General features: G+C 35.5%; 1 protein-coding gene across 6 annotated transcripts in view; it reads left to right on the forward strand.

Moving 5' to 3' along the window:
- RALGPS1 (Ral GEF with PH domain and SH3 binding motif 1) overlaps positions 1-16,149 on the forward strand; it is a 135,312-nt gene that overhangs the window by 20,542 nt on the left and 98,621 nt on the right. For 4 of the 6 annotated variants that reach the window (XM_076355191.1, XM_076355193.1, XM_076355196.1 and 1 more), the window contains 5 exons: positions 2,483-2,609; positions 5,743-5,850; positions 9,142-9,192; positions 14,242-14,325; positions 14,829-14,918. In XM_076355191.1, coding sequence (XP_076211306.1) covers positions 2,553-2,609; positions 5,743-5,850; positions 9,142-9,192; positions 14,242-14,325; positions 14,829-14,918 — 390 coding nt within the window. In that variant the 5' untranslated portion in view covers positions 2,483-2,552. Of the gene's footprint in view, positions 1-2,482; positions 2,610-5,742; positions 5,851-9,141; positions 9,193-14,241; positions 14,326-14,828; positions 14,919-16,149 lie in introns of those variants that run through there. The other 2 variants (XM_076355197.1, XM_076355194.1) reach the window with 2 other exon arrangements.

Below are 16,149 nucleotides of genomic sequence, written 5' to 3' on the forward strand. Positions count from 1 at the left end.
AAATAGGGCTATATGGTGTCTGTATTTTAACCTGTCCCTAGCAGCCGATTTAGGTTTAATAATTAGAAATAGTCAGGTAGTTTAGTTTTCACCCCATGGGCATAATACTGATTATTTAATTTGGGAGGGAAAGTTCTTCTTTCTTTTGAGACAGGTGTTTGGATTCAGCAGTCTCTTCTGCACGATCCTGCAGGTCTGAACTGTGTTAGGTTTTTTTTATGCCCATCTTAACAAGCTTTCACTTAAGGTTCCGTTTGGATTCTCGGATCTGAATCTTGCAAAGCATCGCTTACCTGACAAAGTGAGAGGCAGATCCTGTACTAAGACCTTCTCTATAAAGAATGTTAGCAATGGATCATGTTGAACACTGTAACTTCAGTAAGGCTTGTAAACATCCACGGCTGTCCCCTTGTTCACTTCATCAGCCATTTCATTGTAGTCCGAAGAATCTGTTAATGTATTCCTATAAGATTGTTTACGATGTAAGGGTAGTCTTAGATTTGAGATTATGTGGACTCTGATTCATGATTCAATGAACGTAAACTTCAAATACATTGCTATGATGTATCAGCTGACAAAATTTTCAGTGATTAAGATAAGAGCATAATGTGTTATGTTGAACGTTTGACTGAAGGACTTTGGCAGGTACTGTGTCATTGTGCTAATTGTTGTTGGACCATTAATGAAAGGGCAGCTTTAACCTGTTAAGCTAGGAGGTAGTTTGGATGCCCAAAATGCACCAAATACAGTATCTGTGTGAAGGCTGTTTTTGCTATGTTTGAGAGTAGAATTTGAATTTTGGTTCTGGCTTTTACTTCATTTCAGATAAAAACAGAGAATGCTTGTCTCCAAACAGTATCTTCTATAGGAACAATGAATTAATTCTTAAGTTTTGCAGCAGTAATCAGAGGCCCAGTGTGAGGGGGAGAGAGACCAGACATATCCATTGGTGACAATTTTTTAAATGACGTGAAAAAGCCTTCTGAGCGATTTTCTGAATTAGCTGATCTCATGGTCAAATTTTTCTTTGCTGTGTAGATTTGAAAATAAAATTGCTTAGGATTCCCTTCAGTTCCCCTTACATAAAATTTTGACCATAAGGAATGTTTTTGTGCCTGGAAGTATCTGTTGTTGTCATTTGGGTAAGTGATTTTATTTAAAAATGTGTGTGTAATTCTTTTATGAGTACCCTTGCTATTTGAATTGAGTCTATAATCATGTCAGTTCTTCTCACTTTAGTTGTGCCTATTTACATACAAATTCTATTTTTTCTGAATGAGATGCAACTTAATTAGATTTGTGGAAGTATATATCCACCTATGTCCATATGGTGCATATCCTTTAGTGTATAATAATTAACATCTATCCAAGAAGATGAAATCTGATTTCCTGATATCAGGGAGATAAATATTTATAAATACTTAATACTTACCTTTGTTCAATACTCAGGAATATGCTGTCTTGTAATTATTTGTGCTTTATTTCAAGATTGATGGTTCTTTTTGATATGAGTATTACTGTTGTGATCAGTGGTTTGGTGTTTTTTTGGTTTTTGGGTTTGTGGTGGGGTTTTTTGTGGTGGTTTTTGTTTTGGTTTGGTTTTTTTTTTTTTTTTTTTTTAGTTTTCATTAAACACTTCGTATTTCTGGAATGGATTATTTGATCTAAGTGGGTAGAGGCAGCTTCTTCATGGTACCACATACCCAGGTTTTTTGCAGTCCAGTCTTTTTGTTTCTGGAGGAAGCTTAAGGTATATTACATATGTGAAGTCCTAAGCCAATTTGGAACTGCATCTGTCTGCTTAATCCAGTTTGGAAAAAGTCTCACTTCAGACAGTGCTGTTGCTGGATTAGCCGAAATCCTTGAGGTTCATCCTTCCAACTAAGAAGGATGATGTTGTCCGGTTCTTTTCTCTGGAAAACTTCTGTTCTTTGGGGCCTGACATAAAATGCTTTCAGGCACACCTGTCTCTATAGATATTAGTGGAGGCCTAAGCAGCTGCAAATAGGATTTGTGCATTAGAAAGATACAGTGGGACTTAAATCACCAGTTATGAGACTAATTCAAGTGACGAGCAGGGAAAGGTGAGGAAGCATCGCTTTTTCAGTCAGTTAATAGCTTGGATTTTTTATTTTAAAATATGTTAAGGTAACCTGCCTAATTAGATGAATACTGCCTAGCATGGACTTCATATAGAACCTAATTCAACATAAATGACAAATAATACACTTCCCCCTCCCCCCCCCCCCTACATTTCTTGAGTTGGTTGGAAGTAGGGGTAAGGACTTGGCACGGCTTTAGTGATATTCAGTTATACTCTTTCACAGATGGTATCCGAAAAAGAAAAGAGAATCTAGCTCCTAAGATCATCTTGTTCCTGAAGTTCTTTTCTCTGAGAAAGAACAATGAAATCTCTTGTATTGTTGTGTTTGGGGGTTTTTAATTTTATTTATTTATATGCACGAATACATTTACGTTGCAGGAATTCTGTATTCATCATGTTGTCTCACCAGTGCTGGATGAGCTGAAACTTCCTGTGTCTTGGGGAGAGCATGTATAAAAGGAATGACCTCATGGCCAGTGTGATGGTCACCTCCGCCACTCCAGAGGTACAGTTCCTTGTTTTTTGTTAGCTCCTGTATTAAAATGGAAATTTTGGCTTCTTTCAACTTTCACAGAAGCCCTTTCCACTACCAGTCATGTCAGTCCTTTTTCTTACGAACTGTGTACTATTTGACAACAGAGTAATTTTAGAACACTTCATAGCTCTGAGTGTTCACAACCTATTTTTTTTATTGTTGTTGATGATGATTACTCATTTAGATTAGTTCTAAATGGCATTTTTGACCTGTAACTCACAGCAGCTGTTTATTATTAATGAGTTAAGAGCAATGTAATGTACCATCTGAATGGAGCCAGTCAGAAATATTCCAGTTGAATCTTTTTTGGCATTTACTAGTCTACTAGTAAGAAAGTGCTCTGTGAGACTTTGTTCATTTTAACCCTTTGTATCCTTTGGAGACCAGGCAGCTCTGTCATGCTGTTTCCAAAAACTACCTAGTTCTGTGTTGAGCTGCTGTGCACAGCTAACAACCTGTGTTTGTAGGTCCAGGACAGCCAACTGAGGACTGCTTGGGAATTAGTTACCCTACTGAGTTTTTCTGGTTTTTTACTTTCACATAATATTATGATGAGATATTAGAAATCAGCTACAGTAAAGCTTGCCCAGTAAAGCACATGTTTTAAATGTATGATTGGAGGTACTTTTTGCTTTTAAAAAAGGTAACATTTTGATTAAATTGTTCCCTGGTCGAAAAATTCTACTTCTTCATCTCTTAAGACAGCTGAAGAGCTGTGTGAAGCAAGTTTTTCCATTGTAGTGGTGCCTTTTGCACACACAACTTGATCCTTTCAAAGCTGTTGTCCTGATTTTCATGAAACAAATCAGCTTTGAGCTGATCTTTAAAAACCTTAGAACAAAACAAAAATACATAATACAGCTGTGCCCTGCAGAAGGTCATTTTCTCAAACATAGTATAAATGCCCTCAGACTAACAAAAATAGTTTTTCATTCTCTCAAGATGGGGGACATCTTGAATTGTGTATGTGAACACACAATTTTGAAATTCCTCTTCAAAATAATTAAAAAAAAAAAAAGACTTTCGCACATTGTTTTCTCAGAACAGAAATATCTGTCATAGATCAGAGCATAAGAAGTCTCCAGGGTCAAACCAAAGATTCTTCTAATCCATTATTCTGCCTCTGATAGTGGCCAACAGCAAGTGCCTGAAGAAGGGCACAAGAGCAGTGCAAGCACAGGAAACATCTCCTGGCCACAGCTGTTTGCAGCCCAGGGACTTCCTGAGGGGAAGGTCCTGTTTGTGATCTCTCAGTGTATTTGTCTTCCATAAATTTACCTAGTCCCCTGTTTGAATCTGTGTAATCTTTTAGTTTGTACAGAATCCCATAACAAGCTGTTTTTCAGCTTAACTGTATGCTGTGTGAAGATCTGTATCCCCTTACTCATTTAAAATCCATCTCTGATTTTAACTGTTAACCCCTTCTCCTGGTGTTAGATGAAGCAAAGAGAGACCATTCCTATCTTTCCTCTTGCTTACGTTGTTTGTTATTGTACTTCCTCTCCACAACCCACTGCCTCTTTTCCAGGTTGAAGATTTCTAGCATGGCCAGTCTTTCTTTGTAAAGAAGCCATTCCATACCTGTGATCATCCTTGTTGCCTTGTTCTGAAACTTTTCCAGTTCTTTGATATCCCTTTTAAGATGGAGACTAATACTGCATATGTATTCCAAGCTTAGGTGCACCATGGATTTATAAAGAAGCATATTCATACTCTGTTTATATATTTTCTCTTTTCCTTTTCCAGACTTACCAAATCTTGTGAAGTCCCTTTTCAGTTTTTCATTGCCAGGTTTTGTTTTTTGTTTTACCACATTGAATAAATAAAATTAAGATCCGTAATCATCAACAAATTGTCACCTCATTGTTCACTGTCTTTTCCAGGTTGTTGAATATATAATCATCATCACTTATCCATGCATAATTCTCTGCTGATTCACATATTCTCAGTGCTTGTAACTACTGTCTTGTAACTAATTATTTATCATTGCAAGGATAGTCTCTATGCTAGGGCTGCATAGTTTCCTTAATGTCTTTGGAGTGAGGAACCATGTCAAAAATCTTTTGGAAGCCCAACAAGAACGTATTAATCATGTTCCTTTACCCAAGTGTCTGTATATACTGAGGCAGTGCTTCTCTTTCTAAATACTAACTTGGAAATTTCCTGATATAGCATACCTATCTGTGTTTCTACTAATTCTCCTTTATTCTCTTCTTGGGTTTGTCCAGTACAAATCTCAGACTTCCCAATCAGTAGTTCCCCACATACTCTGGGGGGGGGGGGGGGGGAATCGGCATCATATTTACCACCTTCTAGTTCTTTTCTACCAAGACAGTTTTAAGTGAGAATTACATGCCACAGTTAGTTAGTTAAGATGCCAGAACACCTTGTTTTGACAACAATGTTCTTCTAGCAAACAAATAACCTCAGTGAGGTAAGGGCTTAAGATTTTACGTGCATATATTTTTATTGCACGTAAGTTTTAAGTTTTAAGATAAGAAATAGAAAAATAATGCTATTATTATTATTAAATCACATTATTCCTGAAGAAAGGAAAATGAGCCACAAGTCCCTACATCTGAGCCCAAGGACAGAAACTTCAAAAGGAAGGCAAGGCACCAATTTTTAAGGCAAGACGCAGTACTATCCTATAGTACCCTGGAGCTAACATTGGGTTAAATTTCAGGACATGTCAGTTTTTCTTTTTTTATAATGTTATGGATAGAGCAGCATGATTTGGATCTACCCATTCTTTACCTTGCATATTTAATTAAAAAATTCCCATTGAATATGAATCTTCAAAATCTCAACATGTTTCCTTTATGTGACAACTCCCTTATCTAGTCTATGATTTTAAAAATGGCTTTCTAAAGCTGGGAATTTCATAGAGCTAAAATTGTATGTCACTATAGTTTTTGCAGCATAAAGTTAGTTGGAAACATTCATGAACCATGCTAAACTACATTTTATAATTCAGTGTCTGAAGCTTTTTGAAGTTCATACATTTTCTTGTCATTTCTTAATATTTTTACACGTATTTATTTTCTGAATTTGACATGAAATTCATCATTCTGCAGATAAGCCTACTATTTTTTCTTTGTAGGGTAGTAGCAGCTCAGATTCTCTGGAAGGGCGAAGTTCAGATTATGCCAATAAAAGCTACGATGCAGTTGTATTTGATGTGTTGAAAGTAACTCCTGAGGAGTTTGCTGTAAGTAGAAATGTTATTTTTGCATTTAAGCTTGTATAATATTCAGGGCTTGCAGGATATTAAAAAATACATAAAACTTTTTTCTTAAAATAAAATCTTTTAAATGAACTTCCAATGTCCTTGAAAACAAACTTCTGATTATATAAACTTTAACAAAATAAACGTGTCTTGGGTTTTAATCATTCAGTACTAACCTGACACAGCATATTCGTTTTTCTGTATAAAGCCATTTGAATTTTGTAGTGTTTTAGAAGACCCTAGCATAGGTTTAAAGATGTTAGTTATCTACAGTCTGATTCATTTTTTTTAATTGAAACCACAAATACTCATCTTTTCTGCTGAAACACCAGTTTCTCAGAAAAATCAGTTTCTTAAAAGCAGGAAAAAAGCTTGTATAGAGGAAACAATTTGCATTCCTTAATAACAAGTTTTTGTACTAAACTGAAAGCAGAACTGCAGTTTTGGCAAAAGTCCAGTACAGTTCTTGTGCTTGGTCCCTTGTTTTCAATTTATGTTAACTTGCTGGGGAGCAGGAAGGAGTGAGGATGAAAGCTATTGAACCTAGTTCAATGTTTTCATTAATATTCTGGGCATCAAAATGTTGTTTCCCTCATTTGGCGTAAGATCGTTTAATAGCCGTTAACAAAAAAGTCCTGGAGATATGCCTACATTATTCCTATAAGTTTGTCACTTTGGAACAAATTCTGATGAGTCTTTTTTAAGAGTAATACAGAGTATACAGATGAGAGCTGTTGTTAGGTAGAAATATAAAAATACTTGGTTGGCAAATCTGCATCAACTCAGTTAAAAAATGGCCTGATGCTTTTGCTCCTATTCATCCAAGTTCAGATGATTCATGGCCAAGGACTACCTCCAGAAATGAACAGCATTACAATTTAGGCAGGCCTGTAAAATCACACAAAAATAGAGATGTCTGATTTCATCAGAGGAGACCAAATATTAAGTCCAAAGACATCCCAGAACATAGTGTGTAGTCTACACCAGCAAAAATGAATTTGTGGTGATCTCAGAACTGTATTTATAAAATGATCAAGTCAAGGTTGCTTGTAACTTACAACTCATCAGTTTTCTATTATGTTCATAGTTCCTACTGCTGTTGGTTTGAGACGGAAGCTTGTTGATGAGGGTCTTGATTTAATGGTACACTTTAAAAACACGTGCACGTGGGCACACACCCCCCCTTATATCATTGTAACATATCTTTTAACTCTGAATTCCAAACTTCTGTAAGCTGGTTTTCTCTCTCCAGTTCCACCCATAACCATCAACAAAACAAACAAACAAAAACCCCACCAACCCACAAAGAAACCAAAAACTGAAATGTGTGTCTGTAGGACTGGCAGCGAGGCTTGAAAAAGATCATATGTAACCCCTAGTGGTAGGGCTGTTTGTTTGGGGTTGGCTTGTTCGTTAATGTTGATTTTAATACGGTCACACAAACTTTTAACGCCAAGGCCTTCTTAGCTAGAGTAGCTATTCTTCTTGTGACACATTAAAACCTTTTCATTGGTTTATGCTGATCCTCTTTTTTTTATTAACAGCTCAAGTAATTACTGCTTCTGTTCCATCCAGAGAAGCAGATAATTTCTTTTTTCAGTAAATAATAGCAACCAGTAAATTTTACATACCGTTTCTTGTTACTCAAGACTGTGGTAGTCTATTTCAGTTAACTTGAAACAGTTCAGTTGGGGAGAATGAAAAGAACCACAGGTCTGGGTTTACTGAAGTTAGTACAATTTGGTTACTGGACATCAGGGCAGAGATCTATAGAAGATGGGATTGCTATATTGAATATAGATATTCAGAGAAAGGGAATGGAGCCAAGTTAAGGTCACTTCAAAATTTGTTTTGTTCCTTTTTAAAATTTAGAAGCTGCAGAGGAGAAATTCCCTGGTGGTAATCACATATATAACGAAAAGACCAGCAGTTTGTCAATACTACTGAACTTTGTTTTAATCTTTTTGGTGATTTTGATTGAACCCGTGTCTTGTTGAAAAGATTACTAATTCTCACTGAAAACTTCTTTATTAATGTCACATAATATGGCTTATAGTCAGCTTTTTGGAGCCTCTGCTGTTCATCTTATTAGGAGACAGTCAAGAAGTTGCAAACAGGCATTTGCAATTGCAGTTTTTCTAGGAGAGGAGCGAGATCTTAATGACATCTGAGTTTGTAAATACCCAAACATTACTCAGAAGTATAAATCTCAAAATTGAGTGCTGCTAAGAGTGTTTGGCTAGGGCTTTGTGGCAAAACCTTTGACTTATCTCTTGCTTTTATATTATGTTAAGTTAGTGTAAATTAACCATTTATGGAAGGAATTTTGTTTCATGTCTGTCAAATTTTATGGGCCTCTAACTTTTCTAGGCTCCTGTCTGAGGAACCATACTAATAGTAGAAACCTTATTAAAACTATATTTAAATAGATAGTTATCGTTCTTAATTGGTGGAATCAAACAAGCACTTTGAGAGGGGATTAGCAAGTTTTTGCTATTTTGGGTTTAGCGTAACAAAATGGCCAACAGAGAAGCTTTGCTGGGGAAAGATCCAAAGAAGGGTTCTTTGACACTCTTTTACACATTAAATCGTGTAAATTACAAAGTTCAAAGCTCTGTAGGTTTATACACTCACAGTATAATTGAAGTACCTATTGGTTAAACATAATTTACATAACTTCCAAATATATGATGTCATTCAATCTCTGAAGCAATTCAAGTATCTTATCACTCAGATGCTAAAAATGTTCTATAAATGCTTTTTTTCAAAATCATTGGCTTTGAAACAACATTACAATGTTGTATCAGGACATACTCATCAGTGACTGAAAATCTGTGTATGACCCCTTTAAAGCATATTCCAATCATAACTAATTAACACATCATAATGCTTTATTGCCTTTCAACCCAGTGAATGTAAAATGTATGCTGCTTTCTGTGTGAAAGGCAAGTAATTCTTCTGCCATTTCTGTTACGTCAATAAAGGGCCCAGGCAGTAAGACTCTCAAACACAGGTTTTTCCTCTTAGACTGCTGCAGGTACTGAAAACCTTCACTTAGTTACAGCTGGTAAATGTAAGAGAATATAGTATGTTGCCACTCAGGATGGTGGAGTTTCTGCTCGTGGTCTGTCAGCCTGGACAGGGGAGGCCGAATTCAGTTCTGATCTATGGAGAAAATGTGACCATGTGGTTTGTGGTTACTAAAGGGCAGATGTAAATACATGATTGTTAGCTCTTTGTATTACATTATTTAAAATTTTGTCTTCATTGCAGAGCCAGATTACATTGATGGATATGCCAGTATTTAAAGCTATACAGCCTGAGGTAGGTTTTCTTAAACTGTCTGTTTACATCTTTGGAACTCAGTGCCTGAAGAAATGTAACCGTTTAAATAATGCTTTTTTGTTCAAAAATGCTCAACTTCTTGCACTGCACTAATATTCTTCTGGGCTTATTTCTTGTTAGCACTGTGAATCTGTAACCCAGCCTGATTTACTTTGATTTGTCATCTATTGCCAAAAGAGATGACTGTTTTTCTGGAAGTCTTCCCGTCCTGCTTTGTGTTGAGTGTTTCTTCACGATAAATTTATCAAATGTCAAAATTCTTTACTCTCCCTTCTGCTCCTGTTTTTCAGTTCACATCTCGTTTCGGAGTTTGACTTATGCCTCTAGTCATAACCTGTATTTTAGGCTGCATCAGCCGCTTGGTAAACTTTTAAATTTGTACTATCATGTTTAAGATTCAATTCTGAAGGGAATAAATCAGCCCCAAACCTTAAAAGTTAATGTATTAGTGTCCTTTAATTATTTAACCTTTTAAGAAGGACAGAAAGAAACTTGAGGCCTGTTGAGAAAAAGCAATCAAAGTTAACATAGACATTTGAAAATCAGAAATAAGAACTTCAAAAATAAAGAATGAAGGTAGTTATCAGAATATGTTGAATTTGCATAAAAGCGGTATGTAATCTTGGTATTTTGATGAAATAAATTTTTCTGCAAAAAATACAAGAATTGTCTGTTTCCAGCTTCAAGTTCTTTAATATAGGAACATGTCCTTAGATCCATTATGGTTTATTGTCTTCTTGTGCCAAGGTGGAATATCATGAATACTTAAAGGGGAAAAAACCCCATGTAATATTAGTGGAACTGAATTTTTTACATCAGAAAGGACAGTCCAGTTTAGAAGGTTCTTAGTAGAAGCTCAATCCATCTAATTTGGTCACTAACAAAACAACTCATTGTATATTGCAGTGGTTCAGAGAGATTAGCAGCCTTCTATTTTGAGAAAGTGTAGGAAGGAAAATAAAAATTCATCTATCTGGTGTCTGGCCCTCCTGTCACATAAATTAATTTTGTTTCAAGAACACCAAGGCAGTTTTGTAGCTGAAAACAACTTTCATGCTTCTGAAATTACATGTGTTCTCCAGGCAGTCAGGGAGTCTTTTCTTTACTGTGGGGAAAAAAATGGCAAATGAACAATGCAATAAGAAACCAGCAATACCTGTAGAAAAATCTGTTAACACAAGAATATCAGTATTTACAATTAGAAACATAGATACTTTTTCGTGAGAAAATTTTGCTAAGAAAAACATCAGTTAGAACAAAATGGAGGTTTCACCAAAAGCAGAGGTAGTGTGATACTCTGAGGAGATGAATGAACACAAAATAAAATACAAAACTGCAGATGTTCATATTTAAAGTGAATTTTGGATTTGCTTTAATTGCTATGAAACATCTGTGCCATAGAATTTTATGGCAAAACAAAATAGTGATTTGCTGTTCTTCTTTTCCTTTGTCATTTCTTCATTTCGCCGTTTGGAAATGAAATTTCCTGAAGTGCTACTCTGATTGATTGGCAGATAGATGTAACTTAGTTTTTTTCTGATCATTTCTCACTAACATATTTTCAGCTTCTGCTAGAATACAGGTCTGTGTATGAGTAACAGTTGCCATAACCTATTAGATTTTAATTCTATTTTCTGACTTTCATCTTACTGGAATTACCGATATAATTCAATTTTTTGTTTGCCAAAAATAAACAACTGTTTCTATCCTGAAATTCTGCCAGCTGTAGGACTAGGTTTTAAAGCAAGATATAGTTGTGTATTTGTCATCTACCTGTCTCTTGTTATTAGGTAAGCTATTAGACCAAGAAGGTTAAAATTTTCTGGTCAAATCGAATATTAATGTATAGTCTGTAACTGTCTGCATTTGTTTGAGGCCTGGTAGCCTTTTAAATTAAGTTGGTGTATTCGTTCTTCTGTGTCCGTAAGCTTGGATACCCTTTGATAAACTACTCCTTTGAGGCCTGCAGGGTTTCATGTAGATGACTGGCTCTTGCATTGTTGATGGCCAGATGGTTGTCTGCCATTTTACACTGGAACTCTACCTTGTCGGAGTCTTCCTTTGGTGGCCTTGTAATGCATGGAAGAAGGAAAGACCAATATTCTGGTTGAAACCCATGTTTCATGATGTACTCATTTTGTTACGTCACTGGGTATGGTGAAGGCACAGTTATGGTCCCTGCTTTTCCTTTCATACTTGCTTGTGCAAGGTGGTCACAATTGCTCTCCAGAATCAGCTTTTGTATGCAGGAAGTGGTGGTAAATACACTGGTATGTGAATAACAGTGAATACTTCCAGTTCCCTGTGCTAGAAAGGGGGTGTGAAAAAGGCATGGAGAGGTTGAAATGGTTTGCTAGATGTCGCATAGCTAAGTTCCAGGGCAGAACTGTGTACAGAGGCGGTTTCCTTAGTCAGCAACCATTGGGCTGGCTGCTATAATGAGTTATTTGTTGTTGAATTTTGTGTTTGGGGGAAGAGCATTATATTGTTTTTTCTTCGGGTTTTAGTCTTCATAACATGAACTTATGCATGGATGGAAAGACTTAAGATTTCAGAGTTCTGGTTGCCAAGTCTTGTCTCAAACACACAAACATCTTTTAAACCTAGCACTTGCTGAGGCTTTTTTCTGCTTTTCGATTGAGCTATTACTAAAAAACACATCTGCATGTTACTTTGCAAGAGTTCAGTAAGAGGATGTCTGATTAACAATTCTTTGTTCTCCAGGAGAAATAATTATGCTTACATTCTAGATTTCTATGTAACTTTATTTAGGTGGTTTTTTTTTTCCAAAGTCCTGGAAATTGCAGTCTCCACAAATTTCAGGGTTTTCTTGCACACTTGATTGGAAAGTTTCTTGTGACTGTGTGCATTGAGGAAATTGCCTGCATCCTTCCGTACAAAAAGATGAAGTGTAGTACTAGAACACAGTACATTTTAGCAGTATAAAAAAAATACAGCAGGGGCATATTGGATCACTTACTCTTATCAACCTTCCTATTCAGTCCAAATTTTAAACCTAGTCAAATGATTTTACCATGCACAGGATTTTCCATTGTTGCTCACTAGCCCTCTGGCAACTGCTTAATATCCTTAGGTTACTGACCTCTTCCATTTTTCTGACAAATGTAAATTTTGCTGTCCCTAGTAGGGTGACTGAGATTTTTCCACATAAATATATAATTTCCAGACTCTTAAGACCAGACGTGCACCAATCATGTGGAGAATCTGTGTCTTGACATGCAAATTGGCATTTTTATCTGCAGAAGGCTTAAATGTTGGAAGATTGGGTTACAAAATACGTTTGGAACTGGAAATGCTTTTCCTGGTGCTCACACAGGAACACGCAGACATCCACATCTTGAGAGTGTGTTCCATTTATCAGAATGTACAACGTGCTTTTCAGAGGCAGAATTCTCTTTGGCTGACTCCCTGCCTTTTGAAGGCGTCTTTATTTAACCAAGTAAAAACAAAAACGATTTTACAAAAGGCATCTAAAGTTAATAGCATACATTTGGAAAGTTGAACAATGTTTTGATTGAAATTGAAATTTGCGGTTCTAAGAACAGAAGAGTGATTTAGAACTGGAGTTATGGAGAACTCATTTCCATTATGTATGTATCTGCCACTTGTCAGATCTGAATATAAAGACTGTATAGATATGTGGTAACTTGAATCTGTAGTTCAAAAGAGCCAGGCCGTCTAAATATATTTGGAACTGCCTGAAATAACTATTGGAAAATGGACACTTTCTTTCTGGCTCAATCAAATTTGTAGTTACAATTTCAAATTTCTTTTGATGTGTAATTTAATACAGTTTATTTAAGGAGAAAATCATTAATCTGCTTTTTAGCTCTTCTGTTTACTTTATACTCCCCACAGGAACGTCTACTATTTATTTTGCAGTTTAGGTGAAAGATTATTTTTTGCCATAGAGCACTGGGATTTTATTATGCATTGAAATTGATTAGTTGTGATTATGGGTATACTACAGAATTTGTGATTTTTTTTTTTTTTTTTTTTTTCTCTTACTATTTTGAACTGGGTTGACTTTGAAGTAGTCACCGTAATGGAAGAGCATTCAAAAATTTGTTTCAAATACTGTGACTGAACTATGCAGCCTACTGGCAACTTTTTGCTTTATTAGCACCAAAGTCTATGCCACGCTTCAGTCAGGTCTGGCTAAACTCTTATGGCTTAAAAAACAGCCAAAAACCCCAAACAAACAACAAAAACAAGAATAAAACAAAGAGTTCTAACCCCAACCTTCTGACCAGAAGACCTTCAGACTTAAGACTGTTATTGTCCAGCCTTTTTCAAATGATAGGTTCTCTCAGTCCGAGTATCACGAACGGAGATTTCGGGGTTTTAAAAGTTAGTTTGTAACTACGGTAAACAATAATATTACGGTTCCAAAATAGTGTTCTTCAAATGCTTTAGAGCTCACATTTTAATAAAAAAAAAAAATTAGAGATTGGATATGCTAAACTGTGGTGTATTCATGGAAGTTTTACTAACTATAATAATGAGGATGACATTCAGGAATAATAGCTAGGTTACCACCTCTAGTTGCACAGCTGAATTTTGTACTCTTTAACTACTCTAATATTGCTTATTAATATGTTTAGCTTTAGCTTCAGTTTTGAACCAGATAAGATTATATACTAGCAAAATCTTTACTCCTGTATCTGCTGATTTGCTCATACAAGGGAACGCTGGACTGAAATAATCAATGCAGAATGAAACTTCAGAGACATCAGTTGTGATTGCTGATTGCTTAGTCTCTCTGTATCTGAATATTAATAATGATGTCTATTTTTTCTAGTATCACGAGAATATATGAATCACATCATTTATGTACATCAGGAAAACACAGAAGTGTTTGGTTAGACTATTTGTCATCGGACCAGTGTTTTGAATTGGTTTTAGCAGTTATCTGGTAGATGCTTCTGCCATGTATCAGTTTTTACACTTTTAAATGTTTTTTAAACATTACTGATTTTTAAGGCAATTTTAAAATGTCTTTCCTAGGAACTAGCCAGCTGTGGATGGAATAAGAAAGAAAAACATATCCTTGCTCCAAATATTGTTGCCTTTACTAGGAGGTTTAACCAGGTAAATTATTAGATTACTGTGATGAACAGATACTGTTTGACAGTTGTCTTCGAGTATAAAGTTAAATAGAACAACTCTTATGAATTAGAACTTAAGAATATTTTTCTAAATGAAGATTAAGATTTTAAAATGGCAGTTCCTGTTTTCAATTGCTTTGTCCATTTTTATGTTGTTCCTCTAGACCATTGGTTCGTAATTATTAGTTCCTAATAATTTTTGCTGATATGTCATGGTACAACATTAGCAATTCTTTTCTTTCTTTTTCTGTGTGTTTCACTTGCTCATTCAGTTGTCTTAGCTAGAGAGGTGAAGCAACACTACTTCTTGTATCCAGTGGTAATGCTTTTGGGTAATTGCAGCTATACAGATAAGAATTTGTGGGATCAGAACTCTTTTCTTTCCTTAACCTGTTTTCTCCCTGGAGCATCATGAAAGTTTACAAATATTTCATCTAATAAAGTCCTTTTTTTGTAAATAAATTGTTATATGTGTTTACTTTATAGGTCAGTTTTTGGGTTGTACGAGAAATACTAACAGCACAGACCCTAAAAATAAGGGCAGAAATATTGAGCCATTTTGTGAAAATAGCTAAAGTAAGTGCAAATTTCTTGTACTATCATTCAAAATCTTACTTCCTTTTTGTTTGTTTCTGCACTACTCCTATGAACCGTTGTTGGATTACAGAGGGTAATGTTCTTTTTTAGCATATCTGCTATGTTGTACCACATGAATAAGATAAAGGTATGACATCTGTTGTTTTTACTTCGTTAAATAAAACTACCCACTTCAGTGTGACTCGTCTTGTACCTTTGCCTAACAAGCGATTTGTCTTGATGGCCAGCTATGTGTTGCCAACACTGAACATGCTTGTAAACTGTTCAGTTTTTTTGTCTCCCCCCATTGAAACTTACCTTTTATGAAAAGAAATCTCTTGCTTCTAAAACGGCTATTGTGAGACTTGTATTCCTACTTGTAACATGTAGTTGCTGGTATAAAGTACCACTGTGGAAGCTCAATTATTTTAATGAGTTTGAGCACTGCATTTTACAAGTCGTTCTTAACTTTTTAAAAAACATATTTATTTTTAAAAAAATTTTTCTGCTTCATGACCTGTGGTCATTCTGTTTTGTATGACCCTGCGTGACACTTACTCATGTTAGTAAGAAGACAGCACTTGGATCAAAGGCCTGAGTGCTAATCTTGTACATGTGAAATTGTGTGTGTGTACGCGTGTAGATAATTAGAATAATATTTTCCATATAATACAAAATAATTTTTTTTTGTATTGTGAATATTTCCAATGAGTTTACTTAGCAGTTTTGTGCTTATGCAGAAGAGAATGTATCTGAATAAGTTTCCTGGCACAAATGCATAGTCCAAGTACTAGGAGAATGGTCATCTTGGAGGTGCTAAGTTGTTCTTAGAAATAAGGGGTTTTTGTTTCCCCTGCAAAAAGGAAAACACTGCCTTCTATCTCTTTTCTTTTTTTTTTTCCTTTCCTTCTTTTCCCCTCAATAAAATCCAGATCTTCCTCAAATGCTCCTGAGTAATGAGTAAACCAGTCACTCAAGGGTGAATCCAGCCTCTTTCTAAGATTTATGAAGAAGCTACCTGACAGCAGTTACCATTTTTTCTATCTTTCTGGAACTATGTTGTAGGAAACTTTATCATCTAAGACAGCTTTATTCCAAAGTATTGACTCTTTTGAGATCAATGTGTTTTGAGCAATTGTCAACACAGTGAATTTAAAGTATGTTGAAGTGAGGAAAATTGGTCCTGTAAAACAGATTACAAAATAAAAAGTTGTATTAACTCTGAAAGGAT

Source organism: Aptenodytes patagonicus, chromosome 18 (assembly GCF_965638725.1).
Source record: "Aptenodytes patagonicus chromosome 18, bAptPat1.pri.cur, whole genome shotgun sequence".
NCBI classification, from domain to species: Eukaryota; Metazoa; Chordata; class Aves; order Sphenisciformes; family Spheniscidae; genus Aptenodytes; species Aptenodytes patagonicus.